Source organism: Callorhinus ursinus, unplaced genomic scaffold (assembly GCF_003265705.2).
Source record: "Callorhinus ursinus isolate GAN/ISIS: 27379988/994484 unplaced genomic scaffold, GSC_fseal_2.0 scaffold30, whole genome shotgun sequence".
In the NCBI taxonomy this organism is placed as follows: domain Eukaryota; kingdom Metazoa; phylum Chordata; class Mammalia; order Carnivora; family Otariidae; genus Callorhinus; species Callorhinus ursinus.
In genome coordinates this window covers 19,157,707-19,181,727 of record NW_027397092.1, presented here as the reverse complement: position 1 = coordinate 19,181,727, position 24,021 = coordinate 19,157,707, and the positions used below count along the sequence as shown (strand labels likewise).

General features: G+C 50.5%; 1 protein-coding gene across 7 annotated transcripts in view; it reads left to right on the top strand.

The window, feature by feature from the left end:
* The window catches only part of MACROH2A1 (macroH2A.1 histone), an 87,135-nt gene that overhangs the window by 57,141 nt on the left and 5,973 nt on the right, over window positions 1-24,021 (top strand). For 4 of the 7 annotated variants that reach the window (XM_025860957.2, XM_025860958.2, XM_025860959.2 and 1 more), the window contains exons 5-8: window positions 4,202-4,312; window positions 11,806-11,905; window positions 18,376-18,465; window positions 20,545-20,719. In XM_025860957.2, the coding sequence (XP_025716742.1) occupies window positions 4,202-4,312; window positions 11,806-11,905; window positions 18,376-18,465; window positions 20,545-20,719 (476 nt within the window). Of the gene's footprint in view, window positions 1-4,201; window positions 4,313-11,805; window positions 11,906-13,634; window positions 13,726-18,375; window positions 18,466-20,544; window positions 20,720-24,021 lie in introns of all 7 variants that reach the window. The other 3 variants (XM_025860961.2, XM_025860962.2, XM_025860960.2) reach the window with 3 other exon arrangements.

Genomic DNA, 24,021 nt, shown 5'->3' with positions numbered 1-24,021 from the left:
ATGCTTTTTCTGCATCTATTGAGAGGATCATATGGTTCTTGTTCTTTCTTTTATTAATGTATCACATTGATTTGCGGATGTTGAACCAGCCTTGCAGCCCAGGGATAAATCCCACTTGGTCATGGTGAATAATCCTTTTAATGTACTGTTGGATCCTATTGGCTAGTATTTTGGTGAGAATTTTTGCATCCATGTTCATCAAGGATATTGGTCTGTAATTCTCCTTTTTGATGGGGTCTTTGGTTTTGGGATCAAGGTAATGGTGGCCTCATAAAATGAGTTTGGAAGTTTTCCTTCCATTTCTATTTTTTGGAACAGTTTCAGGAGAATGGGTATTAATTCTTCTTTAAATGTTTGGTAGAATTCCCCTGGGAAGACATCTGGCCCTGGGTTTTTTGTTGGGAGATTTTTGATGACTGCTTCAATTTCCTTAGTGGTTATAGGTCTGTTCAGGTTTTCTATTTCTTCCTGGTTCAGTTTTGGTAGTTGATACATCTCTAGGAATGCATCCATTTCTTCCAGATTATCTAATTTGCTGGCATAGAGTTGCTCATAATACGTTTTTATGATTTTTTGTATTTCTTCGGTGTTGGTTGTGATCTCTCCTCTTTCATTCATGATTTTATTTATTTGGGTCATTTCTCTTTTCTTTTTGATCAGTCTGACCAGGGGTTTATCAATCTTGTTAATTCTTTCAAAGCTAGTTTCCTTGATCTGTTCTACTGTTCTTTTGGTTTCTGCTCTGATCTTTATTACTTCTCTTTTCCTGCTGGGTTTAGGCTTTATTTGCTGTTCTTTCTCCAGCTCCTTTAGGTGTAGGGTTAGGTTGTGTATTTGAGACCTTCCTTGTTTCTTGAGAAAGGCTTGTATTGCTATATACTTTCCTCTTAGGACTGCCTTTGCTGCATCCCAAAGATTTTGAACAGTTGTGTTTTCATTTTCATTTGTTTCCATGAATTTTTTTAATTCTTTAATTTCCTGGTTGACCCATTCATTCTTTAGGAGGATGCTCTTTAGCCTCCATGTATTTGAGTTCGTTCTGACTTTAGTCTTGTGATTGAGTTCTAGTTTCAAAGCGTTGTGGTCTGAAAATATGCAGGGAATGATCCCAGTCTTTTGGTACCGGTTGAGACCTGATTTGTGACCTAGGATGTGATCTGTTCTGGAGAATGTTCCATGGGCACTAGAGAAGAATGTGTATTCTGTTGCTTTGGGATGGAATGTTCTGAATATATCTGTGAAGTCCATTTGGTCCAGTGTGTCATTTAAAGTCTTTATTTTCTTGTTGATCTTTTGCTTAGATGATCTGTCCATTTCAGTCAGGGGGGTGTTAAAGTCCCCCACTATTATTGTATTGTTGTCAATGTGTTTCTTCGCTTTTGTTATCAGTTGGCTTATATAATTGGTTGCTCCCATGTTAGGGGCATAGATATTTAAAATTGTTAGATCTTCTTGTTGGTTAGACCCTTTGAGTAGGATATAGTGTCCTTCCTCATCTCTTATTACAGTCTTTGGTTTAAAATCTAATTCGTCTGATGTAAGGATTGCCGCCCCATCTTTCTTTTGGTGTCCATTAGCATGGTAAATGGTTTTCCACCCCCTCACTTTCAATCTGGGGGTGTCTTTGGGTCTAAAATGAGCCTCTTGCAGACAGCATATCGATGGGTCATGTTTTTTTTATCCAATCTGATACCCTGTGTCTTTTGGGGCATTTAGCTCATTTACATTCAGGGTAACTATTGAAGGATATGAATTTATTGTATTGCCCGTGAGGTGACTGTTACTGTATATTGTCTGTGTTCCTTTCTGGTCTATACCATCATCATTTTAAAAGTATACAGACAAGCTCTTTTTTAACAAGTGGAAAATTCACATTACTTTTCTCCTTGAGCCTGTATATCCCTTTCACTTGTCCCACATAATTTTATCCTAATGCCACATATTTAATGTAGGTGGTAGTATTGTATTGATCTTCACAACAAATATAAATTTAAAGTTTCTTGGAAAAAAATTTGTGATCATAAAGGCACTAAATGTTATGGATTCTATAGGATTGGATAGTAATCACACTTATTAATACACAATTCATCAAACCAATAAATATTTTACAAATTTAATAACTATTAAGGAAAAAAATATTCTTGGAACTGTATCTTATGGGATAGATGGAGATACGGTTTTTACAATTAACTCAAGTTCATAAGATAGTGACTTATTGCTAAAATGAAACAGGGTTCAGCATCCTGTATTTGTATATTTACAGGTATAAGTACTGGGAATGTCTTGTTCACAAAAAATAAGTGGGAATGGAAAGGATTTTGTTAAAGCAACATCTCTCAGTCCTCTGAACTCTTGAGTTAAGTGCCAACAGTCACCTAGTAATCTGTCATCAATTTGTTTAAATGCATGCTTTATTTTACAATTGTTTTAGATTGACAGAAAAGTTACAGACATTACAGAGAGTTCCTCAGTACCCCTCACGAGGTTCCCCATTGTAACGTCTTCCATCATCCTGGTACATTGGTCACAACTAAGAAACTGGCGTTGGTACATTACTATGAAGTCTGTCAGTCTGTTCTTCAGTGATCTCTCAGCTGTTAAGTCAATTTGGTATTTCTCCCATTTTGTTGAAAGCACAGAATTAGAAACATCTGAGTAGTGAAAGGATTTGTCACCCTGCCTTTTCCTTTCGTGTTTCCTGGAAAGTATATCAAAAAAGGCTTACTAAGACTTACCACATAACTGTAGGTTATACCTTTCACTGCTGGGTTCTCTTTCACTTTGTCAAATCTGGTATACTGAAAGAATTAGGAAAACCATAATGGTGATCATTTTAACATATCTTTGCTAATGCTGTGTCTCTTGACAAAATGTTTTTTGTATTAGCATTTATATCCAAACCTTGGACTTTCAGATTTAGCTCATTTAATGTACAGAAAATGTTCCAGCTTGGCCATAGAACTTAAACGTTAAAGCAGTCCTTCTTGTTAGAGCAGACTGTAAAACTAGAATATTTTTTCAATGTAAGCAAAAATGTTAATATGTGAATGAATGTGAATCCCTAAATAGGCATGTGGACGGGCACAGACCTTGCCCTGAGTTTGCCCTCCAGAGCCTTCCTTAGCAAGGCGTGGCCATTTGGAATGCCTCTCACCCCTGCTTTCTTGGTTTGCTCACACTCAAGCAGCCCCGCAAGAATGATGTACTTTAATAACGGGGGGGAAGGGAAAAGGTGGAGTGTCTGAACACAGACTACCATTCATTGTCCCCACTCTCCGCAGTCTGTGGCATATCTGAATGCAGACATCCCCCAATGAGCCAAAATACCCATCTCTCCCATGGTCCTCCTACTTAACAGAAATGCATGAAAGACTTGTAAAGCCCTGTATCCCTACTCCTGGGGTGGCGGGGGGTGGTGGTGCCAGGCCAGTAATGGGAAGCGGGACAAGGGTGCTGGTGCAAGGAGATGGGGCGTGAGACCTCCGTCACAGGTGCACATCACTCAGGGCAGATCGGTTTCAGGAGAAGTCCGTTAGAAAGTTGATCTGGAAATGAATGAAACCTCTCTGGACGATATACCTTGCAGGGCTCTTGGGAACCCCAGGGTATACATACTTGAGTCTGGTTGGGCCAAAGAAGAGGCCCAGGAGCACACTGATAGCCATGCCCGCTCACCGGGGCTCGCCAGCAGCCACCGTAGGGATCCTTCTCCCAGGCTGGTTTTCTTGAAGGACAGTCGGGAAGTGTCTTCCCTCCTGGGCTGGGGAAGGTTGGAGGGTTAGGGTCCTTGGTCTTATGTTTAGCTCTTTGAGAACTCGTGATCAGGAACAGTTTGCTTTTTCCCCTCAAACTTGAATAATGTACACACATCTAGAAAGCAAAGACCCTTAATTAAGGGACATTTAATTGGTCTGTGAAGATAGTTGTTGTAGATTATCACTCCACAGTGAAGTTTTGCCTTTAAGTAGCTCTGTTTTGAGATTACAAAGTGAGGAAATGACAACACTCTTGGTAGAGCTCCAGGACTTCCCAGAGTCTGCGGCTCCCGCTTTCAGAACGGCCGAAGGCCAGTGGTGCAGTAGTGGCCTGTTTTCTGCAGGATGATGGGCAGGGCCCGGGAGCCACCTCCCTGTTAGAACAGCCCAGATTCCTTGGGTGTCTGCCTGTGCGGGCCTCCTAGTGACTCTTGTATTTGTGCAAGAAGAAGCAGGGGGAAGTCAGCAAGGCCGCCAGCGCCGACAGCACCACCGAGGGGACGCCGGCCGACGGCTTCACGGTCCTCTCCACCAAGAGCCTCTTCCTCGGCCAGAAGGTAGGCAGACGCGCGGCCTCGGTCGGCTCATGGCCCTGGGACAGATGGGTGGAGGCCACCTCTGCTGCGGGAAGGCCCTGGGATTCCCGGAGGCCACGCCTGGCCTGGTGGGTGCAGGTGGAGGAGTGGGCGGCCGGGGCTGGCGGGGTGGCCTCAGGGAGGGCCGCAGCAGGAGCGCTGTGGGGGGCTCTCTCGGAGGGTGGGATGAGGAGATAGTGCTAAGAGGAGGGAAGGCGGCTCCTGGACGGGGGGCGGGGAGGGGTGCTTCTGGACAGCCTGGGGTTGGTCTGTGGAAGGAGCTGCTAAGGGGGGACCAGCGGGTCATCAGGTAGCCCCGGCCAGGAAACCAGCCCAAAGTCAAAGCTGGGTCTCGGAAAAGGAAAGGTCTAGCAGGCAGCCCGCTCACTGTGGTGGGCCCTGCAGGCAGAGCCTCTGATCGGGGGCGGGATTGTTTCTAGATGTCCTTAGGTAACGGGTACACTGAGCCACCTCTCGACTCCTCAAGCCAATCTTTTGTTTGTTTTAACCGTGGGCACTGTATTTTCAGCCATCCCAGTGATGCAGCTTTGCCAGGACGCCATGGTTTTGTAAAAGATGATTCACTTTTGTTCAAAATAAAAATGATGCAAAGGCTTTTAAGACCTGAGAGTGAGAGTTAATATTTCTCTATTGACACCAAAAAAAAGGGGGTGGGGTTTGGAGAGAGGGAATTCCACTTCTCTTAATTTTTTAATCCTCCATGAAAGAAAATGAAAGGCATGAATTTGACCTTCCGTGTAAATTGCTTTGTGGCTAACAACTTGGTTCTGAAGCTGCATCATTTTTACAACCTCACTGTCAATTTTCTTTCGCATCTCAAGTGACACAGCCCTCCTGCTCCTGCCTTGCAAATGCTCCTTCTCCCCCCCCCCCTTCCTGTCCTGATTGCACTCAGGCTCTCATGATGCAATTCCTGTGGTGGACCCTGTGTTCCAGCAAATCACCATCGCAGCTGACATTTTATAACCATTATCTGTATTTTGTATGCATTTTTCAAAGGAAAACAAATCAGAGCTTGTCATCTTAAGGTCTGGGGTTTTGAAAGTTTTCGTTGAAGGTATTTTTGATTTATTTAAAAAGACGTCAACTCAGCAGTGAAGGCAACCACCTGGGTCTACTTTCACACCCTTTAACATGTCCTTTGGGTCATATATCGGACGTTAAGGTGAACCGTCGTCCCAGTCGCTGTGGTGTGAACTCAAGTGTGAACACCCGTGCTGCTCAGGAGCAGCTCCAGTGTGCTTTAGATCCCCGGTGCAGACCATCCGCCGGGCTCGCAAGCCTGCCGAGCAGGGAGAGCAGTTCAGTCCCTCCCGCTTTCCCCACAGTCCCTCGGCACTCCCCTGCCCTGACCCTGGCCTCTCCCTTCCCCGTGTGGTTCTTGCTGCCCCCGGCCGGCCACCCCAAAGCCAGCTTGCTCTCAGAACGCCTCACACCGCCCGTACTGGCTAAGTCAGGTATTTTCAGAGTAGCCGCACTCAGCCACACCAATGTCCACGTGCAGATGGTTGCCCTCGTTGATCTTGAGACTGGGGTCTTGTCCGAGCTCTGCTGCATGGGAGCTCTGGAGGGGAGGTGGCACAGGCCGCACACAGCGGGCCAGTTCCTCTGCAACCGAGCAGCACCCTCTTCCCCACCGTGTGGGGGACACCTGGTCTCAGGACCGGCTGCCACAGGCACAACAGCCCCACAAAGTACAAACCAGCCAGTTCTGATGGGACTCCGTTCAGGGGTGGGGAGTCCAGAAAGCTCTAGAGAAGTACTGATACTCTGTCATAACCTACAGGGGCATCATTTAGCGTTCTTTAAGAAACAAACACCGAAGAAGTAGACTTGACAGAGAAACTCATGTGCCCGTTACCGATGTCCTGGCTTTGGAAGGGAGCTTCTGGAAGGATGGGTTGAGCTAAACCCGGGGTAAAATGGCCAGCTGTCAGGGAGCTGAGTGCAGACCCAGACAGACCAGCCATCTGCTTTCCCACGTCACCCAGTTAGATGTCATCAGGGAGAATAGGCACCGAGCTACCGCGCGGCTGCGCTCCACGGTATGTGTGCTTCCAGATTAATGACCCGAGGTTCGCACATCCTGGACGAGGTCGCCCCAAATCCGGGACCGCACATGCCCTTGAGCAGGGGAAACCACATCTCCCTTCAGGTCCGCCAGGGCCCCAGCGTCAGAAAGCAGTGTGTCAGCAGCCCTTCCTGGATCCCTGGGGCCCTGAGGGGTGACGTGCAGCAAGTGTTGCTCTTTGGGAGCATTACTTGCCGGCAGTACTTTCTGGCCCTTGATGGGCTATTACCGTGGGGTGAAAGTCATGGCATATAATGCAAAAAGGGCAAGAGTCCTAACACTGACGTGACTTTTCCCCGCAAAGCGCATTTTAAAATGTCATTCTTACAGACAATAGTTTTGACTTAGATTTTTGGAAATGTCCTAAAAAGGGTACCTGAGAAGGAAGCCTGGATAGTACCCGGTATTCTCTGAATCTGGTTTTCCCATCTGTGACCGTGAAACCGATGCTTGAATCTTGCAAGCAAGCTGACGGTGGAGAAAGGTGATACGGTGCCCTGCACAGCCCTGCCAGGCCTGGTTGCTAAGCTACTCACAGGAGAAGTCGGCCCAGGGCTGAGGAGTCTGGGATTTCATTATTGTTGATGATCAAGTCTCAGGAGTAATAATCATCCTCATGACTCTTTTACCCAGTGTTCACACACATTGTTGTTGAATTGTTTTCGAAAAGCAGACAGTGCTGTGAATCTGAATCCACCAAATGTTTTTGCTTTGTGGTTCAACAGAGATTCGCAACTTCCTCTCAGAGATTTAAAAACTTGGGTCTTCCAATGTGTACTTCTATAAGTCTGGGTCAGTGGCAGTAAATGATTTCAGGCTTTCTGGGTAGGGTCAGTATTATTTGGAGGAGCAGGGAAGGCAGCATGAGAAGGCTGTGAGTGAGTCCCCACGCCCCCCAGACTGTCAGGATCCGAGCCGCAGCTTGTAGGCCGCGGAAGGCAGGGGTGGCGTACCGTGGGTTTTCTCCCTCACAGACACACACACCTGACTCCCAGGGGCTAGAGCACTGTCAGAAGAGAGGGAGCAGTTAAAGCGGCAGTGAGGAGGGAAGGGTCGATGCCCTCTTTCTACCCTACAGCTGACGATTGGTGTCTGAGACGCATGAACAGTGCTGGCTCAGCTCCTGGGCCTCCAGCAGTGCCCCCCTGTGTCCTTGTCTTTGTGTGACACGTTCTAAGCCAGAGACCCACCACATGCCACCATCAGACCTGAGGCCTTTGGGAGAATTGAAGCTGGGGATGTGTGCAGGGTAGGCAGCAGGGCACAGATAAAGGAAGCCCCTTCATCCCAGAGGCTGGGCAGGCCTGGGCTGCAGAGAAAACATGGTTCGCCATCAGGGGCTACAAACAGTTTTATGGAACACCTCACCCTTTCTATCTACCTTGGTTGAAGTGGACTTTGGGGACAGGAAGAGAGTGACATTTTATAGGCCTAGCACAAGGAAATACAGCTGGTCAGCCTTCTCCCTTCCTTGTCCCTCATGAGGGCATGAGAGACACCAAAATTGGACAATTACAGGCTAGATCCAACATGTCACTCAGCTACTGTTTATCAAATACTTTCATTTCCTAAAATTGAGTTTTTAACAATATATAAAAAAAATCGGATTCCTGTAGCCAAGTAGGTCATGTCAAGGCGTAGCCCATACATAGTCCGTCTAGTAGTTCCAAGCCACGGCTCCTTCCCTGTCACTGGCAAGGTGCCTCCTGACCTGCCAGGAGTGGTGGGAGCCAGCCTTCCTTCCAGGAGGCCAGGTTTTCCCTGAGCCACCTCGGGTCTAAGCCAGGCCAAGGGCCCAGGTCCTGAGCTCTGGCATTTCCGTTAGCCCTACTTTAAGAGAAGGGAGATGTTCATTTCACCTCAGAGTTGTTGGGATGTTTGACATTCAAGTCCAGCTCTGTTTGTGCGCCTGTAGCAGCCTGAGCACCATCTCAGGCATCGTGTGGCGCTCAGGGCTGAGAGACAGCCCATGCCCGGCCTTCCAGGAGCTTCTAGTAACGAGTTCACTCATGAGTAGAGAACAAGGACTGACATGGACCTAACCACTAGAGGGAAGATGTGGGGCATAAAAGACGGGGACCCTGGCTGTAGCTGAGATTAGTCAGGGCCCAGAAGTGGAAGGGTCTCACAGGACACTTGGCTAAGTCCCCTTCTTCCAGTTCCATAGCCACGTAGGACCCCCTTCTGCTCTGTAATTGGCAGTCCCCCTTGGTCACTCTCAACAGTGGCCAGCAACCTTCAGATATTTTAAATTCCCCATACTGGGATTTAAAACTTAGGTTTCCGTCATTTCCAATGATAAGACAAAGGAGTAGTGACCTTATTCAAATTCTGAAATCATCAGTGACACCCCCACCCCCAGCCTCCCGGAGAAGCAGACTCAATATGAGACTATGCACAGAGCCCGGAAATCTTGCTCCCCGGCCGCCCTGCTCTGTGCTGCGCTGCAGACAGCCACGTGGTCCCTGGGGGAGGAGCGGCTGGGACTTCCTAGGACTGGCCGTCTTTCCTGGTCCTACCAGGTCGATTTGTGTGTAGCCACGGGACTGCAGGATCCTTGTCAGACCTCTGCACACATGGCCTATTTGTATGTCATGCTCACGGGGTTTCTTCTCCTGTCCAGGGGGAGCTATGGCCTTTGTTCTTGACCATTTCACTGTTGGCTTCTGTCCACTGGCCTGCCTGCCCAAGCCAAGCTGGTTACCCATGTGTCTCTCCAAAGTGCCTGCAGCAGTTTGTCCTCTGCCTTCCCAACCCATTCCTCTCCTGGACATACACACATAGTAATCCCCCCACCCCAAACATGCTTTATAGTCCAGAGGTGGTTTTTAAAAAAATATTTTGATGTATTTAACCGCAGCAAAATTGTTCTGCGGCTCAGACCCTCAGCCTGAGGACTTGTGCTGAGCCTGGTGCACAGTGAACATAGGCGGAAAAGCAAGAGTCAGATGTGGGAGCGAGTGAGACAGTACTCGGTTAGTCAGGAGTTCTCCTGGCTGATGGTAGTGGCCCCCCGAGGGGCAGTGTTCTGGCCTTCCAAGAGTGGGGCGCCTCTTGTCAGGAAGGTGAGGAGTCCAGAGGGAACTGGGAATTCTCCAAGGAACTTGTTCTGTTCGCAACCACTCCCTCACTTCAGCAAAGCCATGGCACTCCCCGCTGCCCGCCCCCTCCCCACCCCGCAGTTTCTCCAGAGATCCCATTCCCCAGGCAGAGTCAGAGACTGTCTTCTGGGGTCTTCTCCGCTAGCTGAATCAAAGCCCATGGAAATAGCGGCTTTTCCAATGAGGTACTTGCAAATAAAAGTTCACAAGCATCTATACTGTTGGGAAAAAAAAATACGTGTGAATTTTAGGGATTTGAACATGTATATTTTTAAACAAACAAGAAAGGAAACTCATAGATCCCTTAAAAATACACTCATCCATACCACACCAAGTCAAGTGTTGCTTTCCCTTTTTTTTTCCTTTCCCTTCTTCCCTCAACAACCTCCTGCTACTTCACAGTGTAGGGTTTTGGGGTGGTTTTTGGGGTGGGGAGGCAGGGAGTATTAGCTTAATTTGAGTTTTTATAAACAGCATTTGCTTAAAGTTAGATGCAAAGATGCAATACTTACATGATATCATAATCAAACCCTTTACCTTGTCCTGAATCCTGACCATTCACTTGCCTTCCTGGAGCGCCCCCTGCCCCTGCAGTCTGCGCGCAACCACACCCCTTCTCCCGGAATGCAGCACTTAGCGCCCTCCGCCTGATGCTGTTCGCTGCCCCTGCCCCTGCCCCTGTCCCAGAGCCTGCGGTGCCAATAGCTCCACTGTGTGAGGTCTCCCCCGCAGTGGGCTTCCTCCAGCTTCAGGGATGTTGGTGGCCCCTAAACCATCCTGCAGTGCTGGGAACCAGACCCCAGGAAGTCCCCGTGGAGAAAACTTCTTCCTCTCCCACCTTCCGGCTCTAACTAGAAATGGAGCCCACTGCCCTGTGGCAGGGCCTGGCTAAGTCTTTCCCCAGCCCAGCGTATGACCAGATTCATTTGCCCAAGTGCTTTCTCACAGAGGATGAGTTTTGGTTTAAGCGGGTTCATTTTTTTGAGAATCTGCTGAGTGCTTCTGGGAATGAGAAATGTGGGTTTATATTTCTGGTGCTTATAGAGTGTCAGGTTTTCTGTTTGGTTTTGTTTTCAACGAAACATTTGGCCCCAGAAATTCAGTGCCTTGGAGCCAAGTTGCCAAGGGCCTCCCTGCCAAGGGTCTGCACATGGCCCTCTCGTCCGAGTGCGCGCCTGGACAAAGGCTCCTGCCCTGCTGGGTCCTGCGGCTGCAGGCAACTCTTCCAGCCTCCATCGCAGTTCGTCCGGGCGCCAGCTCCTCTGGGGTCTGCTTGGGCATTGCTCTTTGCTGCAGCTGTTAGGAATTCATGTCACTGAAGGATAAGCATCTTAACTGAGAGAGAGAGAGAGAGAGAGAGAGAGCACGCGCGCGAGCACTTTGCTGCAGGCATTTGTACCTAAGAACAGGAAGGGAACAAGGGTAGGACCCGGGACAGTAGTACTGGGCCAGCTAATTCTTCTTACCCCTCTGACAGCTGAATCTAGAATTCAGGGCTCCTCTCAGCCAGAGGGTTGCCATAGCAATGGGATAACTGTGAGGAGGGAGCACATTCAGTGGCTCTTCAGAAAGAGCCAGTTGGTTTCATGCTCATGAAACTGGGGGAAATCCTAGACCCAGTGGGGCCCCAACAAAGTGTAACACTTGAGGAGACACCGTCGCGCTCGAGAACTCTTTCTCTCCCTGGCTCTCACCAGAACTTCAGCGTCACATGACTAATAGGCATGCAAAATTAGATGTCTCTAAGCAACAGACTACCTCCTCTTGGCCCCCTCTGGGCAGGGCAGCGGAGCCAGCCCGCCAGGAGTCAGGGTGAGGGGAACAGCCTTAAAGACCCATGGCCCCTTGGAGGAGAACAGCAGAGCTACTAGGGCTTTCCCAAACCAGCTAGGACTTGTGTACCATCCCGGGGCTCAAAGAGGAGGTCACATATACCGCCCGCACCCCGGCGGTGAGTACTCTTGATTCTGGGTCCTGCTAGCAGCTGTACTTCGTTTCTTCAAAGGGGAGTGGATCCGCCGGTCCACATGGCTTATGCCTCCCTTTTGCCCCAAGCTTCACCCAGCAGGTCCTGGACCCTCAGCCTAGCTTGCTTCCTTCCAGCATCCTGAGCAGCACCCGAATCTTGTTTGAGACGGATTCATTTTAGCCAGCGACTCCCCATTCCCCTGTGTGCCCAGTGCACCTGGAGCGTCCACTGCCCTTCATCTGTATCCCAAGGCTCACTTCTCTGTGACTTCCCGGCTGTCCTGTTATTTCCCACCTCATGCTTTTCTTTTCAGCTGAACCTTATTCACAGTGAAATCAGTAATTTAGCCGGCTTTGAGGTGGAGGCCATAATCAATCCTACCAATGCTGACATTGACCTTAAAGATGACCTAGGTAATTGGGGATGGGGTTTGGCACCGCCAGCTGTCAGATGAAAAGTTATGGAACCCAGAATTTAGGCTCCTCATCTTCTCAAACTTCAGGTGGGCAAGCCAAATTCCCAAATCCGAGATGGACATTGGAGGGTAAACCCTGAATGTTTACTCACTCCGAGCCATTTCAAATGGAAATGTCTGATGACGTTTCATTAAGTGCAATTGGCTACTTTCCCCTTGATTGTCAAGAGATTGCCATCTAAATTCTCTTCCATAGTGATCATACTGACTGCTGGTTACTTGGGAGGGATTTTTTTAAAATGTGTTTGTTTTTTTTTAGAACTGAAAAATCTCAGGTTGCTACAAAATGATAGTTTCTCCATTTAAGCCTTAATTAGAAATGACAAAGCTTGAACGCACTTGAAAAGGAAAAGACAAACTGCATCCGTATATTGTTGTCTTGACTCCACCAGCAAATTGGTTTCCCCCAAATTTACCACCTACTCAGTTTTTTCTACGACCGAAAACAGTATATGGCTGCATGCCAACTTTATGAATTATTTGATTATTAGAGGATGATACTAAACAGAAGGGAGCATCTCTGTCTGAGTGAGTTCCTACAGAGGAAAACTCTGCCCCAGAGCCATGGTGTCTCCATGGCTCAGGGCAAGCGAAGAGGTACCCCTCAGGTGTCCCAGTCTGTGGCTTGATGTTTGCACAGAGGAACTGTCAGCTCAGGGACTCAGTGGAGGCTCCTGTCCACTTAGCTGTGAGCCCTGCCAGGGGCAGCAGATGAGCAGATGCCCACTGGGGCAGCCTCCTGCCTGATGCTGACCTAGGTATGTTTTAAAAGCCTTTCAATTCCCACCTTTGGCTACCTTTGTCAGGTGGCAGCATCTCTTAACTGGCAGAGATGCTCATTCTAGAGCCTGGGCCCAACCCTCACAAACTAGGTATAATTGTGGGCTGGAAACAAGGGAACGGGGACTCAAGAATGCCCTGCCCGAACTCATTTTCCATCCATATACTTTCTTTGTACAGATATTTTCTGTAAAAAAAAAAAGCCACAAGCTAGAAAAAGCAGGGATCGTATCCAAAGTACATTTTATATGTAAAATACATGAAAATAAGATGGACTCGAATAAATGGCAGACCTGGAAAAATATTTGTGCATGTTGAAGGGGATGATAAAGGCAGTTCTCTATGCACACATACTGTTTTCTTGGTGTTCAAGAGATGTCCCTCACAGACAAAACGATGCGTGTCCCAAGACTAAAACTGCAGCCCTGAAAGCTTCGGCCGACAAAATGGAGAAACTTGTCGTTGTGGTTGGCCTGATAGTCCACTTTTTTTTTTTTTTTAAAACAGATGCCATGTTTTTAGTAGTCTTCTCAGCGGGGTACCAGTTTTGTAGGCTTTTGCGAAGTGAAATGGGGCATTCGTTGTTTTGTTATTTCTTTTAATCTTTGGAAATGATCTCATGTGTGTGTTTCTCTTTTTTTGGACATGTCATTCAAATGTTTAATTTAAACATGTCACATTTGATATTCCTCCTCCTCCTCCTCCTCCTCCTCCTCCTCCGCCTCACCCCCATCCACATGTGCGCACACTTCGTGGACTGATTGCCCCTTGGGCTCATATGTTGGAATCGACCAGGTAGGCCAGCCCTGCCATTGGGCATTAGTAAATGTGCCTGTGCGTGGGTCTCGGTCCAACACAGTTGATATACATTTGTTTACCTGTTATAGTTGCAAGTTGTACAGGCTGACATTGCCTCGATCGACAGTGATGCTGTCGTTCACCCGACAAACACTGACTTCTACACCGGTGGTGAAGTAGGTAATGCCTAGCCGGGTGCTGCCGAGTGTGTGTGTGCATGGTCAGTCGGCCGCCGCAGACAGCTTGATCCTTTGACAGCTAATGCAGGGCTGCATTCATTTCACACTTCCAGCTGTCCTGACCTTCCCAAGGTCTCCCGTCCCTGGGCTGTGAACACGAGAAACCACAGCTAGTTGTCAGCCAGGGTGCATCACGCAGCTCCCAGGTGGGGCACACTTCTGGTTTGGGAACTGGTTCGGCGGCAACGTCATTTCGGCATTTGCTTCACGAGGCACAGCTTTGTTGGAGACTGGGTTCACCCTCGATTTCAGCTGCGAGGGGGATGCAGCCAGGTGGGCCGAGTGGCTTCCAAGACCACTTCGGTGCTGTCTGTGGACCAGACACACAGGGATGCCAGGGCACAGGTCTCTGTTCCCCCGACCCCCACCCCCACTTCAGTGTCAGAAGCACGCTTCCCTGAAGATGGCCTTAAAGCCTCAGGGGCATGTTGAGAACACACTGGGCTTCTCAGACTTTAGCTGCACAAAAGTCATCTCATTCTGGTGTGGGATCCCTAGACGATCCTAGACCCAGAAAGCCCCTTTCTGTTCACTTGGCTTGTGGCGCTCACCAGCAGAGGGCGGGGTGGGGGAGACACAGGGTCAGACTGCGAGCCCACACTGCAGCTGCAGACTTGCATGAATGGCGGGGAGTACCCTGCTTGAAGAATATGCTGCCGGGCTTCCGTGACCAGGGGGCCGGTCCGGGTGTTTTGGCAAGAAGGCACAGGGTTAGAGCTAGGTGGCAGGGGCTTGAATCCCAGCCTTGCCGTTTACCAGTTATGAGGGCTGGGCAAGTGACTTAACTCCTCAGTGCCTTGGTTTCCCTATCGATGAAAGAGTGATCATGATGAGAAGGACGTTCTTATAAGCAAAGCACCTTGTTTTGTGCCTGCCCCATGATGGGTGCTTCCTGCCTGGTCTCACCCTCATGTGCAACTAGGGTTTTACCAGTAGGTGTGCCTGTCCCGAGAGCAACACGCTGGCTGTAGATTTGAACACCACTTCCTAACGCAGTGCCCTTTCTAAGAAAGGGCAAAAGTGAAGTCAGCCTGGAGGCTGAGGCTCCCGGGATTTTCCCGAGTGTCCCAGACACTGCAAGTACAAACAGTGTAGCCATCTGAGGCTGTCCAGCTCTGTTTAGTGTCACTAGCAAAGTCTGCCCTAGGTACCGCGATTTGGGCTGGTTGCTCTCCTGGGCATTTTGGATCTCAGACGTGGATGGAAAAGACACACTGGCCACTGGCTGGGAAGCTGGGACTCGCTAAGGCGTCCCGGCCAAAATGAAATCAGGCTGTAGGCAATTAAAATAAACTCCACTTTCACAAGATCTTGGAGGAGTTTAAGAGCTCCTAAGTCAGGCAGCTTAAGAGAAAGATACTCCCTTTCTTAACCAAATGAAAACTTGATGGGAGGGAAGTAACTTATTTGGAGGAAAATAAACAGATCAGCAAAGGGCTTATCTTTCTGCCAGGAGTGACTAAGGCCTGGGTTCACCCTGCCATCCAGGACTTGGGATGAAATGGAAATGAGCAAGCTCCCAGGGCAAAAGGTAGAGCTGGAGGCTCTGAGATGGGGCAGGAGCGAGTTTTGGGGTAACAACCTAGTCCTTCCAGAACCATGATCACAACTGGTCTCCTCGGAATCGTGACAGTGCTAATCCTTTGCCCTGTGATGTGCTTGCCCTCGCCCCCCCCGCCACCCCCTCCCCAAGATGTACAGGGGAGGCACGATTAGCCTCGGTGACCTCGCTGTCACCTGGCTCCGAGAGCTTGCCCAAGGTCACGTGTCACATCACTCACAGACACTGTCACAGCTGGAAAAGAACCTCAGCCGGTCTAGACAGCTTTACTGGCCGAGGAGGACCCCAAATGACTGTTCTGGAACCCAGGTCTTCCAAAGCTCACCTCAGTGCTTTTTCTCAGTGAACCAGTCCAGACTAGTAGTGAACCCACCTGTCTTTTACATTTTCCAAAAACAATGACAAACCAGATTCCTTCGTGGTCTCAATTGGTGCTAGCTCCCACTTGGATGTGTGAGAGGGGAAAAGAGGAAGCTAGGACATTTCTCCCACTGGGTGTGAAATTCCTGAGGCCCCGAGACTGCTGGAAGAAGGAATGCCAGTGCAGGAATGCTTAGCCCCGTGATTAACTCTTTCCCATCACAGTTCTTTCTAACAGTGAAATAGACCACAGGCTTAGCCTGACATTTGTCCAAGCCTAAATTTTCGCTTAGGCTGTTTTGAACACTGATACTTATGCCTGCTTTCTAAGCATGAAATAATGTTCTTGTTCTCATGGGAGTAACACATGTTTACGCTTGGGGGCAAAGAAGCCAATTGCTTTACGATTAACCCTGAAGTGGAGCCTAAAAAGCAAGAGTCTTCCATGATGAGTGTTGACAATACAGTTGAAATGGGCCTGTTTCTTGTTACAAAGTACACGTGTGTCTACATGAACATGTGCATACATATGTGTGTGTAGGGGTCCCGTCCTGATTGCGGTGATTGCCTGCAACCTAGGGTTCAATTTTTAAGTTTGGGAAATGCATTGAGTGTATTTTAACTTGCAAGTTTCACTTCTAATTAAAGCAAGATTTAATTACAAGTAAAAATTTTAAAGTAAACACTCTTCCTAAGATGAAACACCTTTAAGGCTACATCAGCCCATTTTCTTAATACCGTATGCTTTAGAAAGGAGTTGGCAGTATTAATACAGTACTGATTTTATTTTGCCTTCCAAATTTCTCAGTTTGCCCCCAAAGAGCATGTCTGATAGAGAATGCAGACCTAACATAGCTCCGCGTAGAGCAGACTTGTTTCCCTCCCTGGAGCTTGAGAACCCGTCAGCAGGGAAGGCCAGGCCAGGCGTGGTGGACAGCAGTGTTTGGGACCCAGCAGATTCAGACTTAAAGGTTCATTTTCCTCAGTTGCATGATCTCCCGAGTGAACCCGTAATTGGGCCTCACTCCCCTGGGTCGTCTCCTTCAAGTCTGCACTTCCTGCAGCATGGAGGTGGCCATGGGGCCTGACCCTGCTCCCTCACGCCCACTCAGCCACCCTCTGTGATGCTGGCCTTTGTCAGGAATGTGCAGCAGATGCCAGAGTGGTTAGAAGTCTCTGGAGTGGATGTATTTTCCCCTCCTGAGTGCTGTGCCATTTAAAGCGCCCGTGACTGCTTTCCAACACAGGCGAAGGCGTGAGGGTATAGAGTCTCGGCTAATGGGGGATGTTGGCTTCCCTTCCAAAGCATCCCATGCTAATCTCTCCCCAAAAAGCTGGGCCTTCTCTCAGACATCTGAGGGCTCCCCCTGGGTGACGGCCTGCTGGTCACGTGCATTCGTGCACCCCCGACTTGCTGCCAGTCAGTGCCTGCGGTTCCCCCTGGTGCTGATGGGTGACCGTGCCCGGGCTGTGTGTGCTTCCTTCCCGATACTTCCCGGGGTTAGTTCGCTCCTCTAGAGCCAGTCGGCCAGGTTCCTCTAAGATAAACAGACCTAGCCACAAAAGCGTGAATAATCCAAAGAGAATTTGGGCCTGTGCACTCCGATGCGCCCTGACTGACACCGCAATGTGCCAAGTGCAGCTTAGGATTTTCCAAGATAAACGGTGAATCTTAAGGGGAGTATTTTATCCTCTTGTGAGGAAAAGTACTTTAAAATGTGCAAAACTGATGAATCAGAGCTTAAGGAAGGCTGAGACCCCATTTTGGCCAAACCTGAGAGGATGAGGGCGTCGCTGGTTTTGAACGCGGTTGGCTGTGCCACGCGGGCCCTGTGAGCAGCGCGTGACGTGGAGGCTGGTCATCTTGTGTGGGCACTCGGCTTTCACGGCAGGAACTGACCACTCAGCAGGACCCCCACCTCAAGAAAAGGGGCTGCCTACCTCCACTGGATTTAATCTTGAAGATCTGGCCCCGAACAGGCAGTCACCTTCCTTTCGTGCGGTACAAGCTCGCCTTTAAGCTCTGCTTCTGATGTTGCCTTCCTCTACCTAAAGTGATTCTGAGTCATTAGTGTGATGAAGGAAATACTGTCTGAGGCCCTTTTTTTTTTTTTTCACATATGACGCCAAAGCTGCAAAATAGGAACGAAGCATGGTAGTAACGCTGGTCCAGAGGTGGCCAAATTTGGATGCTTCTCCTGGGCCTGCTGCCAAGAGCAGACCTGGCTCCCTAATGGGAGCATGGTGTGCTTCCCCTACAGCCTCCTTACTCAGGGGTTCTCTCCAGAGACAGAGAAGAAAGTCTAGGGGAGGCCTAAGCCTCTAAAGCCAACACCACCTGGTTTCTCACAGCAATGAAAAGCGTGCAGGTCAGGCACGCTTGCAAGCAACAGGTGTGTCCCATGTCCCTCACATCTCTGGCCTATCTCGGATTACTCCGAGTCACCCCCAAATGTGGGACAGCAAAGACTGCTCGGTGGCAATTGGCCAGTTGGATCCTTTCTAAATGTCACTTAGTTGACTTAACCAAGGCTTAGTTCGTGTTTTGCAGCCGTATGGAAATTTAGCTGGTCAGATCATTGGAAGTCTGTAATCACCTGACATGCTAAGTGTCTGTCTGTGCCCCGAGATGCAAGAGTGGCCGTCTGACCTCACCGTGTCCTTGTCTAGGAAACACGCTGGAGAAGAAAGGTGGCAAGGAGTTTGTGGAAGCTGTTCTGGAGCTCCGAAAAAAGAACGGGCCCTTGGAAGTCGCTGGAGGTGAGCTGGGGAAGGGCGTGCCTCGTGTGGCATCAGGAGAACCGGGTCGTGAGGCATCTTGGGAGTTGAGAGGTGCATGGCCACGCACACCTGTGTCCGACCTAGAGCCACAGGGAAGCCTGTCAGCTTTATGACGTGGACTTAACCACATGCAAATTGTCAGGGGGAGTTTAAGGGTTGTGCAAACTGCCCTTCCACTTTTTTTCTTTATTGCTCAAAAGAGCTTTTGAATGTTTGATGTCTAGACCTCTCATTTTAAGGAATTACAGCAGCCGGGTTTGGCAAAGCTAAGAGTCGAGGCTTGTCGATAGTAATACTAAGCCATCTGCAGAAGTGCTGGGGAAACATGCAAATGAACCCTTTTCATTCAGCCATCGTGTTTCTAATGGGAAAAATAGAAGTAGACATTCTTCATTTGCCAGTCACACCTTTCCTGATACCAGGGGTAAGAAAATGGCTTGGAATCTGATGTAGGAAGAAAGATTGCTAAGAGCTAGAGGCAGGTCCTTCTTCCGCTGCTGGCCTGGATTTTGAAACATGAGGTGGTCAGAGGGGTATGGCATCAGGGTAGAGGGCGTTTCCAAGCCCTTCTGGGTATTGCCACCGAAGTCCCATATGGAACAAGGGAGGACCCTGCATTATTAATTACCATTATTAATTACCCACCCAGGGGCTCCTGGCCTCTTCTCAATCCCTTCCTGGCCCCTCTCTGTGCCAGCCCAGAGGTCCTTCCTTTGGATGACCCTCGGAGCTGTGACGAGAGGCAGTCCTGGTGCTACCACGCACCCAAATCAGCTGGTGACACCTGAGCCACAGCTGAGGCAAACCCCTTACATTTAGCATGGCTGAAGACACATTTGCCTGTTTTATTAACTCATTTTGTTCTTGATATTAGCATCTGTTTTACAAGATGTTTTAAAATACGTCAGAAAGGTTGTATAAAACACAGCCCTGCTCCACTGTCCGAAGATGAGCCCTGTTAGGATGTTTCCTTCCAGTCTTTTCCCTTGTGTCATTTGGCCGTGACTGCTCCCACGGCCAGCGCGTAAACCCCCCGGTCTCCCGTTGCCAGAGGTCAGCGCTTCATCCCAGAGTTCTTCAGCCAGGGAGCAGAGCCAAGACTCAAACTCAGAGCCGTGTCTTGGCTCAGAGCTGTTGCTACCGCCCCGTGAGAAACTGCCCACAAATCACGCTCTCCCCGTCTCCACTAGCGTCACAACCTTGACAGCCCTACCCCCGAGGACGGTTGTCCCTCAGCAGACAGGCTCAGCACACAGTCAAACGACAGCGGCGGTGTGGAGACCTCAGGGGCTCTCGTGCAGAAGCAGAGCGGGCAGCACTCACCACACGCATGGACGCCCAGCCTCCCGCTCTGCCGTGCATCTTGGGGGACAGGGGTTGCAGAACCTGCTCGGGGAGACCCCGCACTGACGTGTCACCCTTGCTGGGGGCAGCACATTGGAGGCCAGGCTCTTTGGAGCTGATGAGGGGCAGAGCCTGAGGGCGGAAGCTGGCTGTGGGGTGGACGTGGAGAGTTAGACAAAGCAGCTCTTTCAGGACCAGAGAACAGTAGTGTCGTGGAAAGAAGTTTAATTCTGTGCACACCAAGGGGGATCGGGGAGGGAGAAGGGCACCGGAACTATTACCAGTCATGTTACTTAGCGGTTCAGGAAACGGAGCTGCTTTCCTGATAGGTTTATTCTGAACTGTGCCGGGGGCGGGCAGGGGGCGGATTTCTAGATATGTCCTCATTATCTGTACTTGAGCCCACTGGAGGGATGGGGCTTGGGGTCCCCAAAAGGCAAACTTGAGGCTGCCAACATTGTGACATACTCGGTCAAGTGAGGTGGTTCAGGCTCTGCCTCCGGGAGGGCACGGAGAGAGCTCACTGTCCTCTTGGCTAACATTCCTGGTGGTGATGCATCCTAATGCCAACTTTCCAAGGGTGGGCCTTGGCCCAGTGTCGCCCCGAAGAAGACTAGCTGGGGAGCCGCCCCCCGGAGGCGTCTGTGTGGGGCATCTGATGCTGTGTGCCTCGCAGAGGAACAGAACTCACTGTTTCTGTCCCATCCCCTCCAGCTGCTGTCAGCGCGGGCCACGGCCTGCCTGCCAAGTTTGTGATCCACTGTAACAGTCCGGTCTGGGGTGCAGACAAGTGTGAGGAACTTCTGGAAAAGACGGTGAAGAACTGCTTGGCCCTGGCCGACGATAAGAAGCTCAAGTCCATCGCGTTCCCATCCATTGGCAGTGGCAGGTAAGGACACACGGCTTGTGACGTCATTACTGGATATACCGATCTGCATATGTGGCCCATAATCATGGAGCTCTGGCTGGTACGAGGTCCGCTGAGGCTGTCCTCAGGCCACCTGATGCGTTGAGAAGGTAGGGAGTAATACAAACGTGAAGCAATGGTGAACAGCAATTGAAGGGACACAGTGAGACACGAAGCCCGAGGCCAATAGAAATTTCCGGCGTGACAGCAAATGTCAGCACGGGAAGGGGCCTCAGGGTGTACTGGCACCATCAGAGATGGTGGCGGAGAGAGTGAGCCTTGCAGGGCACTAAAACCCCCATGTGGGGTGAGTGGAGACGACAGGGCAGGTGTGAAGGCTGGGGTGCTCGTGACGAGAGCCCCTCCCACAACCCCACCACTCTCTGCCTCTCGCCTTTGCTCTCCCAAGCGTCCTTGCCCTGCGCACTCCGCCGCTGTCTCCCCGTCCTGCGGTCGAGCTCGGGAGGGCTGGGCCTGAGTGGGCACTTAAGGAACCGTGAAACAGGGCTGGGCCCGGCCCACCTCCCAGCCCTGAACTATCCACGGTAGGCTCTGGGTGTGCGCTAGCCGAGACGAAAGGAGCTCTGAGAAGGGAGGCGGCTTTGGGAGCTCCGTGGCATGCTGAAGAGGCCGTGCCCGCCCCCCGCCCATCCCATCACGGGGTCGTCCCAGAAGCCTCGCTGTCTGGGTTGGGCACCGAAGCCAAGGGAGACGGGCCTTCAGAGGCTGCAGTGTGGACATCTTGGGCCCGACAGAGGCCACAACCCCGGGCTCTGTCTTCGCCGTGGCGGCACCTGGGGCATCCCATCCGGACGGTGCACCTCCCTGGGTCTCTGCCGTCCGTCCCTCCCAGTGCCCCAGGACGACAGGGCTGTGTGACGACACCACACCAACTTCCCTGTAGCCCGCAGGCTGCGCCGGGTGAGCCTGAGTATGGATCCTCAAACCCCTTCCTCGCCTTTCTAGAAAGCTCCTCTTTTCAAAATACTCCTCTTCCCAACCCATGAGGAGGACAGAGTGGAGTTTGCTATTTCCGTCTTGGGCAAGCTTTGTAATGGTGCCGTCATCCCGAACGCTGCCATCAGCGAGGTTCTACCCCTCCAGTGACAGAGCTAGCTAGCCCTGGGCAGGCGTCCCGTCTCCTCAGCCTGGGACACTGCGCCTGGAAGGCCTTGCCCCCAGGCAGACAGGCGCCGGCCCCAGGGCCTCCTGGAGCGCACAGCTGCCGCGTAGGGCTGGCAGGACTTACCCAAGGACGGATATGGGAGGAGAGCTGTGACTAGCGCCTCCGTCCCTGCCCACCTCCAGCAGCCGCAAGGCCCTCCAGGGCTGCACGGGCCTCCCCTCCCCCTCCCTGGTCCTGGAGTTCCGAGCAGCCCTGGTGTCCGGTACCAGGTCCTACCTGAAGTGAAGGGCCCTCCGTCCTCTGTGCTCGTGCAGTGCGCTGTGTCCTCGGGCTTACTAGCAAAAAGAAGCTGGAGCACCCAAGCCGCCATGTCCCCACAGTTTGTGGGGGGGGAGAGGAACCCGCAGGGGAGAAGCGAAAGCTCCCACCAGCTCCGCGCCCTGTGGATGCGGAGTGCCACGCTACCGCCGAAGTCAGGGACGTCCGGAGCTATGTGATGACCCACTCGTTGGAGAGTTGCTTACACTTGGAATCGCTACGCTTTTTCTTTCTCTTCTCTTTTGCCAAAAGCCTATGTTGAACGTGACTGTAAAACACTTTTAAATGCCTCTTAAAAGCTAAGGGAGATAGAGCATTGGAAGCCCCTCGGGCGGTCAGAGCACGTGGCAGAGCCAAAAGCGAGCGTCCCAAGGGGTCAGCAAGCACCCCCGCAGCTTGAACGTTCCCCAGAACCAGGGAGATGAGTAATAGGTGCCAGAGACCATTCAAAACCATTTTTGACAAAGTGCTTGTGAACTAGAGTGTAAGTAGCCAGCTTCCTCCTTCTCCCACCTCCCATAAAAAGTCAGTCTGTTCTTCGGCACTGCGCTGCTGTGTGACCTTGGCTAAATGAGTTAGCCTCTCTGACCCTGGCCTGCCTTATCAGGGAGCAGGGCTCTGGGGACGGCCCTTCCGCACAGATGGCTCCGAGGCTCAATTAGTGCTTCGGATGCACTTTGATCTCCTCTGATGAAAGGTGCTTCTGAAGAAAGAAGCAATAGGAGCCTTTACTGGAGGCAACAATTTCATATTCTTTCATAGGGGTATCGGGAAACTTTTAATTGAAGCATAAAAGTAATTCTCTACGGTTTTCACAGAGTAAAAAGTTTTTTAAAAACAATCAATTGGAAGCTTTTAAAGAGGGCAGAATGCCAAAGGCAAGCACGTGTGCTCAGCCCCCAGCCCCACATCTGTCGGGCAGACCTGGCCCCACGGAGCAGTGTAGACAGCCGCCCTGTCTTTCATGAGCAGAGATTGGGATTACACCAGAGCCGGCCCGTAAATCACAGTGGGTTTTAGGAGGGGAAATAAAACAGCTTGTTTGTGGCATCCAGTGTCTCCGCCATAAAAGCCCTGTTGGAATTAAAACAGTATAAATGCAAACATGTTGGTAAAGAGCAGTGGGAACACTTTCTCTCCGCCAAGGCCCAGCCCGTGGAGGAAGACTGCAGCTGGGCGCTCCCTCCTTCCAGCCCACTGGCCCCACGGCCAACCGTCGAGCCCCCTGGAGGCCAAGGCTGGCCTTGGGGAAGCCGCCTCTGGCATCTGGACATCCTGTCCGTGGGCACTGCGGTCACAGTATTTATGGATACCCCCATTCTGTCAGCTCTCTTTGACATTCGGGGGTGACCCGTCTCTGGAGGGGTAGTATAAAGGGAACAGGTACTTTGGGGCTTTGATTAAACTCTGCTTAGATTTATGAGCTTAAAAGAACCGCCAGGTTTTTTTTTCAAGCTACCATTTATGGGTATTGCTTGAGTCCCAGGTACTATGCTAAGCCCCCGGTCGGCATTATTGCCCCACTGGCATTAATTCTACTCAAAGTAAAAACAAACAAACAAAAAAACAAACCAAAAAATACGGAAGCTGAGAAGGGTTAACTCACTCACCTGAGGTGCCACAGCGTGGACTGGGTAGAGCCAGAATTTGCGGGAGGGTCCTTGGCGTCTGTGCTGGTGAAATGAGGCCCATGGAACCCCTTTCTTCTGTCCCCATTGGTCAGCAGACCCCTTTTGCCCTCCAGCAGATGATCGCCCCACCCCTTGAGCGCACTCTCCACGAGTGGACTTTAGGGAGCCTTGGGAACCCCACCTACTTGAGCGCACCCTCCACGAGTGGA